The 11482-nt window shown below is 49.6% G+C and overlaps 1 protein-coding gene across 1 annotated transcript in view; it reads left to right on the top strand.

Annotated features, from left to right (window-relative positions):
- The window catches only part of LOC133119324 (membrane-associated guanylate kinase, WW and PDZ domain-containing protein 2-like), a 196690-nt gene that overhangs the window by 119875 nt on the left and 65333 nt on the right, over window positions 1-11482 (top strand). The window contains 3 exon segments of the mRNA XM_061229860.1: window positions 3515-3558; window positions 3560-3768; window positions 7803-7882. Coding sequence (XP_061085844.1) covers window positions 3515-3558; window positions 3560-3768; window positions 7803-7882 — 333 coding nt within the window.

Here is an 11482-nt window from a genome sequence, read left to right as displayed (position 1 = left end):
AACAGACAAGACAACGAGATATAAGACACCGACGTGAGAACGACCGGAACTAGCCTGAGTCCCGTCCTACACTTGAAGAGTGTTTCACGCCCCTCGCTGTTCTACAAATTAAGCCCTTTCAATCAGCGGAGAGCTATTCGCAGGTCCGCTATTGCCTGATCATTTTCGCCCTTAGAGGCGCGTTAATGACTCAAAGCCGCTTCGCTGGGTGCAGAAGACGGGCACTTTGAGAAGCAGCAGCCCCGACAGATCAAAGCTCACACTTTTTAACATGCCTCAGTTTAACCCTTTGAAGAATGGGGAATGTTTGTCAAGATTCCAAGTCAATGTTCCAGAACTCCACTGCTTTCAATTACCGGGAGTGATTGTGACATCAGCAGTAGAATGTTGTTGAGAACAGTCTAATCACGTTTGTGACCTCGCACCTTAATTGGTGAGGGTTGAAGCAGGTTCAGAGAGTTTTCCACAGAGGGCAGAATGGATTGTCCCAGTTTTCAAAATAAAAGCGGCATGCTGTTAATGAATTAGTGTCCTGTGTTGAGGCCCGGCGTGTTCGTGTCACGACAACAAGGTTATTACAGCAACAGTGACCCAAAGCTGGAGAGAGCTGGCGTAGCAACCAAATCATCAGGGCGACAGCGTAGCAACCGCCTCCTGTCTGGGCAACAGCGTTGCAACCGTTCCGTGTCAGGGCAAACATGCAGCAACTGCCTCACATCAGGGAATTGCTATAGCAACCATCTCATGTCAGGGAAGCAACATAGCAACCACCTCGTGCTAAGACGATACGGGAACAACAAAGCTACTACCTTTTGTGAGGACATCGGTACATGTGAAGGCATCGCTATGGAAACAACATAGCAACATGACAACAGGTTCAGGACAGCAGCAGAATTGGAACCTGAATAGTGACTGCTATAGCAACCTGCATCAAGGAGGAGAACAGGCCTGTTCTCCTGTGTGTGTGTGTGTGTGTGTGTGTGTGTGTGTGTGGGTTGGTGTGTGAATATGTGTGGGTGATGTGTGTATGGGTTACGGTGTGTGAGAATAACCAGGGCGTATTCCTGCCTCACTGCAAGCTGGGATAGGATTCAATCCTCCACTGCGACCCTCAACAGGAACAAGCGGGTGGAGAGCTCCTTCAGCTGCGTTACTGCGGACCGGTTGCATTTCCACACTGCAGTTTCTGATGAAACAGCGGCGACTGAAGAGGCGCTCGCACGGCAGAGAGCCGTCTCCTCCCTGCGTCTCACGCTACGGCTTATCTCTGAGCCGGCCCCATTACCCGTTCCGCCCTCCGTGCTCGTGCACCGAGCAGCTCCCTTGTGTCAGAGGCACAAAGTAATCGCCGGCCTGTTTATGCCCGCTGCTTTTGCGGCGGCAGCGACTGGCTGGCGGTTGAGCCAAAAATGGCCGACATCAGAAACCTGCGAAAGCGAAAATCGCCTTCTCGTGCTGCGAGAGATGTAATTTAAGAAGGCTGCTTTTTGAAATGTCTTCTGAGTAAAGTGGTTTGTATTGTTGAAAGGAGTATATTTCACTGAACTCCCCGAACTCCCCGAGTTGGTGAACTTGCTTTAACATTTTTATATAAAATAACCTTGCTGTCGTGTCTACTGGCAATCTCTGTCTTTGTGCAGAAGTTGAAAAACCAATTAATTTTCTTCACCGGCGACAGCTACCGAACAACTATAGAAACATGAAATAGAAACGCTAAAACTGGTTTGATATCTAAAAACAGAGGTGAGTAGGCGTTAACCAATTAAACAGCTGTTGACCCCACATTGCTACGGAGGGAGGATTGTTCCCTGCTTAGTCTAATCAACTGTGTAAGTCATTTTGGATAAAATGCGGCAGCTAAAGAACGATAATGTGACTAAAAATGTAAATTGGTTTTGCAGACAACAAACCAAGAAAGAAGAAAACAGCAGACACTAACGCGCAACCAGAATCAGAAAGAGTTTTTCATTTTTGCCGTGTAAATCTGTTGCCCGGAAACAAGCTGCTCAGTCACCTGTGTGAGTCCGTGTGAGTGCGCGTCTGTGTGTGTGTGTGTGTGTGTGTGTGTGTGTGTGTGTGTGTGTGTGTGTGTGCGTGAGTGTGAGAGTTTGATTGTATGTGTGAGTTTATGTGAGAGTTCTCTCCCCGGCTCTGCTCTGACTCTCTTTCTGGCTCTGTTCTGACTCTCTCTCTCTCTCTCTCTCTCTCTCTGTCTCTCTCTCTCTCTCTCTCTCTCTCTCTCTGTCTCTCTGTCTCTCTCTCTCTCTCTCTCTCTCTCTCTCTGTCTCTCTGGCTCTGCTCTGACTCTCTCTCTCTCTCTCTCTCTTTCTCTGGCTCTGCTCTGACTCTCTCTCTCTCTCTCTCTCTCTCTCTCTCTGGCTCTGCTCTGACTCTCTCTCTCTCTCTCTCTCTCTCTCTCTCTCTCTCTCTGTCTCTCTGGCTCTGCTCTGACTCTCTCTCTCTCTCTCTCTTTCTCTGGCTCTGCTCTGACTCTCTCTCTCTCTCTCTCTCTCTCTGGCTCTGCTCTGACTCTCTCTCTCTCTCTCTCTCTCTCTCTCTCTCTCTCTCTCTCTGGCTCTGCTCTGACTCTCTCTCTCTCTCTCTCTCTCTCTGTCTCTCTGGCTCTGCTCTGACTCTCTCTCTCTCTCCTCTCTCTCTCTGGCTCTGCTCTGACTCTCTCTCTCTCTCTCTTTCTCTGCTCTGACTCTCTCTCTCTCTCTCTCTCTTTCTCTGGCTCTGCTCTGACTCTCTCTCTCTCTCTCTCTCTCTCTCTCTCTCTCTGGCTCTGCTCTGACTCTCTCTCTCTCTCTCTCTCTCTCTCTCTCTCTCTCTCTCTGGCTCTGCTCTGACTCTCTCTCTCTCTCTCTCTCTCTCTCTCTCTGTCTCTCTGGCTCTGCTCTGACTCTCTCTCTCTCTCTCTCTCTCTCTGGCTCTGCTCTGACTCTCTCTCTCTCTCTCTCTCTCTGGCTCTGCTCTGACTCTCTCTCTCTCTCTCTCCTCTCTCTCTCTCTCTCTCTCTCTCTCTGGCTCTGCTCTGACCTCTCTCTCTCTCTCTCTCTCTTTCTCTGCTCTGACTCTCTCTCTCTCTCTCTCTCTCTCTCTCTCTGGCTCTGCTCTGACTCTCTCTCTCTCTCTCTCTCTCTCTCTCTCTCTCTGGCTCTGCTCTGACTCTCTCTCTCTCTCTCTCTCTCTCTCTCTCTCTGGCTCTGCTCTGACTCTCTCTCTCTCTCTCTCTCTCTCTCTCTCTGGCTCTGACTCTCTCTCTCTCTCTCTCTCTCTCTCTCTCTCGGCTCTGCTCTGACTCTCTCGCTCTCTCTCTCTCTCTCTCTCTCTCTCTGGCTCTGCTCCTGACTCTCTCTCTCTCTCTCTCTCTTTCTCTGCTCTGCTCTCTCTCTCTCTCTCTCTCTCTCTCTTTCTCTGCTCTGACTCTCTCTCTCTCTCTCTCTCTCTCCCCGGCCTCTGCTCTGACTCTCTCCCCGGCTCTGCTCTGACTCTCTCCCGTTGCCTTCTGCAGAATCCAGCGAGCAGGAGGACAAGAGCACCGATCGCCCCCCAGCCGCTCGACCCCGCCCCCGACCCCCCCACCCCCAGCCCAGTCCCCGCCCCCGCCCCCGCCTCCTCCCCCACCCCCGAGGAGGAGCCCAAAGAGGAGGCCCCGCCCTCGTCCCCAAAGTCACCCCCGAAACCCGAGGAGAACGACGAACTGGGTCCCCTGCCCGACAACTGGGAGATGGCCTACACCGAGAAGGGGGAGGTGTACTTCATCGAGTGAGTGACATAATAAAGCTCCAATAGGAACCCTGTGATTCCACATTACATCACATTACATTACATTAACGCCATTAGGCAGACGCTCTTATCCAGAGCGACGTACAGTTGATTAGACTAAGCAGGAGACAATCCTCCCCTGGAGCAATGCAGGGTTAAGGTCCTCGCTCGAGGGCCCAAAGGCTGTGCGGATCTTATGGTGGCTACACCGGGGATCGCCCTGCAGCCAAATAAGAACACCGTCTAGGTAAGGGGTTCTTTATCGGTTAAAATGGTTCTTTGTATGGGAGTTTTCACACTTCACGCCAATGACAGTGGGTTCCGTAAAGAACTGCAAAGGGTTCCTCGACGGAATCCGGCCAAAGAACCCTTTCAGAACCCCTTTTTTCTCAGCATAGACTTCTTTTCCCTCAACCGCTGCCACTCCGCAAACACATTCCCGTCCGGAAAGCCTGGATAAAGTTGCCGAGATATCCGGGCAAGATATCCCACTCCCCTTTCAAAAGGCAGGAAAATGTTTGCAAAAATGGTTTTTGAAAAATGAACTAAACGCGCACGTTTTTCACGGCTAACGCGGCCGCTTGATATCGCTGGCTGTCAAGTGCACTTACCGCGCAGGCTGATTGGACCGCTCGCCGTAATTCCACCGGCGAAAGTCATCCGTCAGTGTTGACACGGAACTATTTGCGAGCGGCGTAAGTATACTCCTGCGAATAAGTGCGTCCATGTTTTTCATCGCTCTACCTGTGAAGTAGTTCTAACTACTCTCTCTTAATATCCTGGGAGTCAGAGGGTGTAATCGAGTTTGTGTGACAGTGTTCGTCCGCCGTTTTACTCGAAACACTCTTCGAAAGAGACGCTTATTTGTCAGTTCATCGAAATCCGCTCGCACGTGGTCATATCATATCGTTCATATTATTTCGCCGTTCATTCCGAAATGTTGATTTCAGACCCTAAACATCTCAAGAAGTTGATGATGGAATTTGTAGTTCTGATGTTGCCATGAGCACTGTTGATGATGCAAATCTGTAGTTCTGACGTTGCCACAAGCACAATTGATGATGCAAATCGGTAGTTCTGACGTTGCCACAAGCACAATTGATGATGCAAATTTGTAGTTCTGACGTTGCCACAAGCACAATTGATGATGCAAATTTGTAGTTCTGACGTTGCCACGAGCACGGTTGATGATGCAAATTCGTGATGCGATTTCTGATGTTGACACAATTCGGCGCCGTTTTCCCGCGACTCCGTAAGGGCCAGCGGGGGGGGCTTTTACGCCCCGCCGTCGCCGGAGGGGGTCTCGAAATGAAACGCGGCCTCTCGGCGGCGAGCATGCTGGGTCGTTAAATAAACCCGTTTGCCCGCGCTGCGTGGGGCTCCCCGGCCGGGCCTGAGACGCCGGCCTCCGCCGCCTCGTTCATGGCGCCCCGCCGGGGCGCTGCGACTCCGTTGCCGTGGAGATCTAATTCGGGGGGCTGCGCGGAAAGGTGTTACGGGACGACGGCCCGAGGAGGCTCATTGGTGGAAACGAGCTCGGAGCGCGTTCTGAGATCAGGAAGCGTTTGTGTGTGGAGGGAGCTGCTGGCGCGTGCGACGGGTCGCCAGGTCGGTCGTGCGGGCGAGGCGGAGACCCTCTGAGGTGTGCGGGGTGGACGTAGAGCGCTAGACGGTGAGCTGAGATTGGCCGAATGGCCCGTTCTTGTCATAATGTGTTCTTACAGAATGTTCTTCTGTTCTGGACTGGCTGAATGCCCTGTTCTTATCAGTATGTACTCTTATGTATTCTTCTGTTCTAGACTGGCTGAATGGCCTGTTCTTATCAGTTTGTACTCTTATGTATTCTTCTGTTCTAGACTGGCTGAATGGCCTGTTCTTATCAGTTTGTACTCTTATGTATTCTTCTGTTCTAGACTGGCTGAATGGCCTGTTCTTATCAGTTTGTACTCTTATGTATTCTTATGTTCTAGACTGGCTGAATGGCCTGTTCTTAGCAGTTTGTACTCTTATGTATTCTTATGTTGGCTGAATGAACTGTGTGCTGATTTGTTCATTTGCTGCAGACAGATTTCCCGGCCTGTAGCGTAGTGGTTAAGGTAAATGACTGGGACACGCAAGGTCGGCGGTTCTAATCCCAGTGGAGCCCCAATAAGATCCGCTCAGCCGTTGGGCCCTTGAGCGAGGCCCTTAACCCTGCATTGCTCCAGGGGAGGACTGTCTCCTGCTTAGTCTAAATCAACTGTACGTCGCTCTGGATTAAGAGCGTCAGCCAAATGCCAATAATGTAATAATGTAAATTTCCCCTTTGTTAGAACGGTCTGTCAGGCTGGTTTGTGCACTATGGCAGGGATCAGACCCCCACCCTCTCTCCACCTGGGGGTCAGGTGTGAAGACAGTCTGGTCAATCCGGAGCACTAATAGTCAGTTACGTATCCGGGAGAAAAGAAAACCGGCACCGGATTTAGATTTGAGGGCCACGATCCCTGCACTATGAGATCCCAGCATTCTCTTGGAAAAATGCATTCCTAGTTGGCCCTGGCCAACACTAGATCAGTTGTTTCTCAACTCCAGACCCACTTGCCAGAAGGTTTTTTGTTGTCACCAGGAACTCATACACCGTATTTAATGACTGAACCGGTCACACCAGCAAAAATGCCCATCATTCCTTAATTCAGGTTCCTGGTTACAAGGAAAACCTTCTGGCAAGTGGGTCCCAAGGACTGGAGTAGAGAAACACTGCTTTAACTGCTTTAGATTGAATTCCACATTCATTACGATTGTGTTATTTTCTTGAAGCATTTCATGTCCTGAGTGTAAGTTTTGAAATTCCTTTGGTAGACTTTGGTCAAGCTAGTTGAGCTGATTGCAAATCTGTTGAAATCATTCGAATCAGTGAACGTAAGAGGCTGCAGCACAGGGTTTTTTAAAACTATTTTAAAAGTATTAGTCACGAAGGGTTTGTTTCTCCACCTAACAGAACGACCTCTGAGGCCCTTTTTATTAGCATACTATTTTTAGCCTTTTGTCATTTATGGGCTAATTTCAGCTTTAATTAGATGCTTAATTTCTAACGAGGGACAGTGTACCTTTGTGCCACGGGATGTCAGGAACGGTTACCGAGAACGCGGGCACTCCGCACCCCCCCAGACTTTTAAACCTGATCGGTCTTAGGAGCGGAGGATTTTTTTTACCCTTTCTTCTTTGCAGGACTGCTTTCGTCCACATTCATTGGTAGGTTTTTGAGCTGGAACTGCTGCTTTGAGCTGGGCCTGCCCACACCATCTCTGTCTGGTGTAAGTTATTTTTACAGCGCTGTAACAGTCCACAAACCAATTTGCTACTGTAATTTGAAGGACTACATTCTCACGACAGTCTCCCACTGGAAGCTACAATGGAGCTAACTCAATACTGCCGGGATTTGTAGTTCATTTTTAACAGCCGCCGTCAGTTGTGGCCCTGCAAGCTCCTTTGTAGCCGAAGCCTTTGTCAAAACGTTGGCGTTTAAATGGAAGCGGAAATGACCTGAATGCTGAAAGTACGGACTGGCAGTCATTCAAACGGAACCGGCTGTGGAGTTCTGAGAGAGACCCCACAGCGACGGGCCGGACCCGTGTTGCGTTGAAGTCCATTTCCGACGCCCGCGACGGATTCGCAGGTCGGCAAAATCGCCGCCGACAGGGGGACCCCGGGTCCGAGGTCGGGCCCCTGCCCCCCCCAGTCTGGCCCCTTCCCGCAGGGGATGCTGGGAAATCCGGCCGTGTTGGCGTTTGGCCGGCGCTGAGTCAGCGGAAACAGTTGCCGAGCGCTCACCTTCCTCCCGCTAATTAGCATCCCCGCGCAAATCACGCCCGATCGATCACACGTCCGTCAGCCTTCAGACCCGTCTCCCCCCCGCTTCAGGGACCGCCGCTGAAAGGGAATGTGTTTTTTAGTGATGGGCACGTACTGCATTGAAAATCCCTCTCTCTCTCTCTCTCTCTCTCTCTCTCTCTCTCTCTCTCTCTCTCTCTCTCGCTCCCTCGCTCCTTCCTCAGCCACAACACTAAGACGACGTCGTGGCTGGACCCCCGACTGGCCAAGAAGGCAAAGCCGCCCGAGGAGTGCAAAGAGGACGGTGAGTCTCTGTTCCGCCGGGTTCCTCAGGTTTTGCTAGGTTCCGCCGGGTTCCTCAGGTTTCGCTAGGTTCCGCCGGGTTCTGCCGGTCAGCTACTGGTTCTCCATTCTGGAGGGTCTGTGAGCTGCTGTTTGGAGGCTTGAGCCAACTCTCTGCAGTAGCTGTGTTAGTCTGTGCTTGGTAACAGTTTAGACTGTGTAGTTGCTCTGTTAGTCTGTGCTTGATGACAGTTTAGACTGTGCAGTTGCTCTGTTAGTCTGTGCTTGATGACAGTTTAGACTGTGCAGTTGCTCTGTTAGTCTGTGCTTGGTAACAGTATAGACTGTGCGGTTGCTCTGTTAGTCTGTGCTTGGTAACAGTCTAGACTGTGTAGTTGCTCTGTTAGTCTGTGCTTGATGACAGTTTAGACTGTGCGGTAGCTGTGTTAGTCTGTGCAGTAACTCTGTCGATGTAGAAAGTCTTGCGCTTTGGATATGATGTTAAGCCCAGGTCTTGTTCCGCTGTTGGCATTCAAAATCCCGTGGCAGAAATGTACACTCCACATTCAGAAACCTGCATTGCTGGTTCTCAGTGGCCTGGTCCTGGGGACCCCTGTGCATGCTGGGATTTGTAGGAGTTTGCCAGTCTCTTGATCAATGGCTGCTGTTGAAAACCTTGTGTTGAGGTTCTCCATGAACGGTCTCCCGGAATACATCTTAATCGCGCGCAGGTCCGGCTCATTGATTTCATTTCTGCGACCAGGTGTCCACGCTTTCAGCCGTTTGGATTTCAATTACTCTCCCAATTCCATCTCTCATTTAAGCAATTAAAAAATGAAAAGTTTGTGGAGGAATCATTTTCCACCTTGCAGAAAGTGAAGGCGCTGGTTGGTATGACTGATGAAAACTCCTGGCTGTAAATGTGGGGTATTATTCTTTTGGCCTTGCATGGCTACTTCAGTCATAATGTGACAAATGAGATTAAACCCTGCAACAGACATCACAATGCATTACCCTTTCATGGTGTGAGGTCACAAATGCGTCATTAGAATGTTCTTGACTGAATGGCGTTCTAATGCTGATGTAATTGAAAGCCACGTTCTGAGTTCTAGAACACTTGTATGCCTACGGGGAAGACGTCGAATATCATTCGGCCGTGATAATGCACTTTAATCGATGTGATATTTGTTCTCACGGTACCTGGCAGGTAAGCGGCTAAACAGTTCACTCACATTGTTATAGACCTAAGTCGCATGCGCATGTATTAAAAAGGGTGTTGGAGGCGAACTAAATGGAATGTTCATTTAATATCGTTCGACAGGAACTGTTTGCTGCAAACGCTGGCTGTGATTGTGACATCAGCGGTGGAATGTTGAGCTGAGAGGAGTTGAGTCAGGGGAGGGGGCTCTCTTGGGTGCAGTGTGGGGGGGGGGGAGGTAGTGCTATCTGTGATTAGAGCTAACAGGATTACAGGGAGCAGTCTCACCGGGAGGGAGTGTGATCACAGACAGACACATATTATCTCTCTATCTCTCTCTCTCTCTCTCTCTCTCTATCTATCTCACTTGCTCTCTATCTCACTCTGTCTCTCATGCTCTCTCTCTCGTGCACTCTCTCTCTGTCCACCTCTCGCACACTTGTACACACACTCATATGCGTGCGTGTGTGTGTGTGTGCATGTGTGTGTGCGTACGTGCGTGTGTGTGTGTGTGTGTGTGTGTGTGCGTGCGTGCAGGCGTGCGTGTGTGTGTGTGTGTGTGTGTGCATGCGTGCGTGTGTGTGTGTGTGTGCGCGCGTGCGTGTGTGTGTCTCCTCAAAGGCTCCTCGGCCCATGTTGAACACGCGGGCAGGGACACATCAGTGGGAGAACGTTCCAGAGCGCATAATCCCGCCCGATGTCTCCTTTCATGTCTGAGCGGAGGGAGAGGGACAGACATCAGAGAGCGTCCTCTTCAGCCTCCGTCCTCTCCCCTCCTCTCCTCCCTCTCCTCTCCTCTCCTCTCCTCTCCTCTCCCCCCATCCCCGAGACCCTCATTTACACCTCTATTAAACATGAGAGAGAAGACTGAGAAAAACACACTCCAAAATCCGCTCTCCTTGGGGTTCATTTAGTTTGTTTTCTTTTTCTTTTCCCCCCACAAACTGTTTATCTCTTGGCTAGGCAGGTACCATAGATATCTTGGTGTACTGTAGATACTGTAACAAAGATTGCTAAAAACTAACTAGATACCATAGAGTGTTCAAATGTACTTTCTACCATAGATTGTGTGTATTTATTAGATACTGAACTGGCATTTGTTGTAAGATTATCTAAGAGGTAGTTTAGTGGGGATGCCCTCAATTTTACCACATGAATGGAAGGACCCAACAAAGGATGCAAAATAAATTTAAAAAATATTGTTTTATTCTAATAATTAGAATAATTATATATTTTTTCATTTTATTCATGTCATGTCCCGGCTAGGCGGCACGGATGGTGCAGTGGGTAGCACTGCCGCCTCACAGCAAGGAGGTCCTGGGTTTGAAGCCCCGTCGGCCGTGGCCTCTCTGTGCAGAGTTTGCATGTTCTCCCCGTGTCTGCGTGGGTTTCCTCCGGGTACTCCGGTTTCCTCCCACAGTCCAAAGACATGCAGGTTAGGCTGATTGGAGAGTCTAAATTGTCCATAGGTATGAGTGTGTGAGTGAATGGTGTGTGTGCCCTGCGATGGACTGGCGACCTGTCCAGGGTGTATTCCTGCCTTTCGCCCAATGTATGCTGGGATAGGCTCCAGCCCCCCTGCGACCCTGTTCAGGATAAGCGGGTTAAGATGATGGATGGATGGATGTCCCGGCTATCTGACAGCTGGCTTATCCATGACTTTGGGATGAAAAGAGTGACAGCCACCCTCTTCTTGTGATTGGCTGGAACCGAAGTAGGCGGGGACTGAGTGGCTGGAGCCTTCTTCCCCAGTGACACGTTTCCTGTTTCTGCGTTTGTGTTATTTCTGCGCAAATAGATTTAAAAATGCAATTAAAAAGTATTCACAGAAGATAACACATTTACTCAAGTTAATGTATAATTTAGCAGCCATTAATATTTAATTAGGCATCACATAGAGAGCTGAAGATATAGTTATGTTCTTTCGCCCGCTCTTTCTCCAGGTTTGAAGGAGTAGCAGTTTTTTTTTTTTTCCACAGTAATTATCTTTGCGAGCTTCAAGGTGAGAAACAGGTCGCAACATTCTAAAAGGTTTTCTCGCCCTTTTTTAATTAAGATCATGCCGATAATTACTTGAATGTATTGGCGTTTTGCCTTCACCTGCAAAGTGAAGTTGCTGTTACTGATTGTACTCGGAAGTATAACCTCGTGCTAATGAGGGAGGAGCAACCAATCGGAGCCTTTTAAACCCTTTAAGGTGTGAGGTCACAAATACGTGATTAGAGTGTTCTTACCCGTACACTCTAATGCTGATGTCACAATCAGAACCGGTTCCTGAAAGCAGTGGGGTTCTAGAACACTGACTCAGAATGTTGAAAAAAACGTTCCGGAAAACCTGCTCTCCAAAGGGTTAAGCAAACCTTTCATTAGCTTCAGCATATGGTATTTGCCTATTTGGGCACTAGCGTCTCCAGAGAAATTGCT

The sequence above is a fragment of the Conger conger genome, chromosome 19 (genome assembly GCF_963514075.1).
Source record: "Conger conger chromosome 19, fConCon1.1, whole genome shotgun sequence".
NCBI classification, from domain to species: domain Eukaryota; kingdom Metazoa; phylum Chordata; class Actinopteri; order Anguilliformes; family Congridae; genus Conger; species Conger conger.
This window is presented reverse-complemented; position numbering and strand designations above follow the sequence as displayed.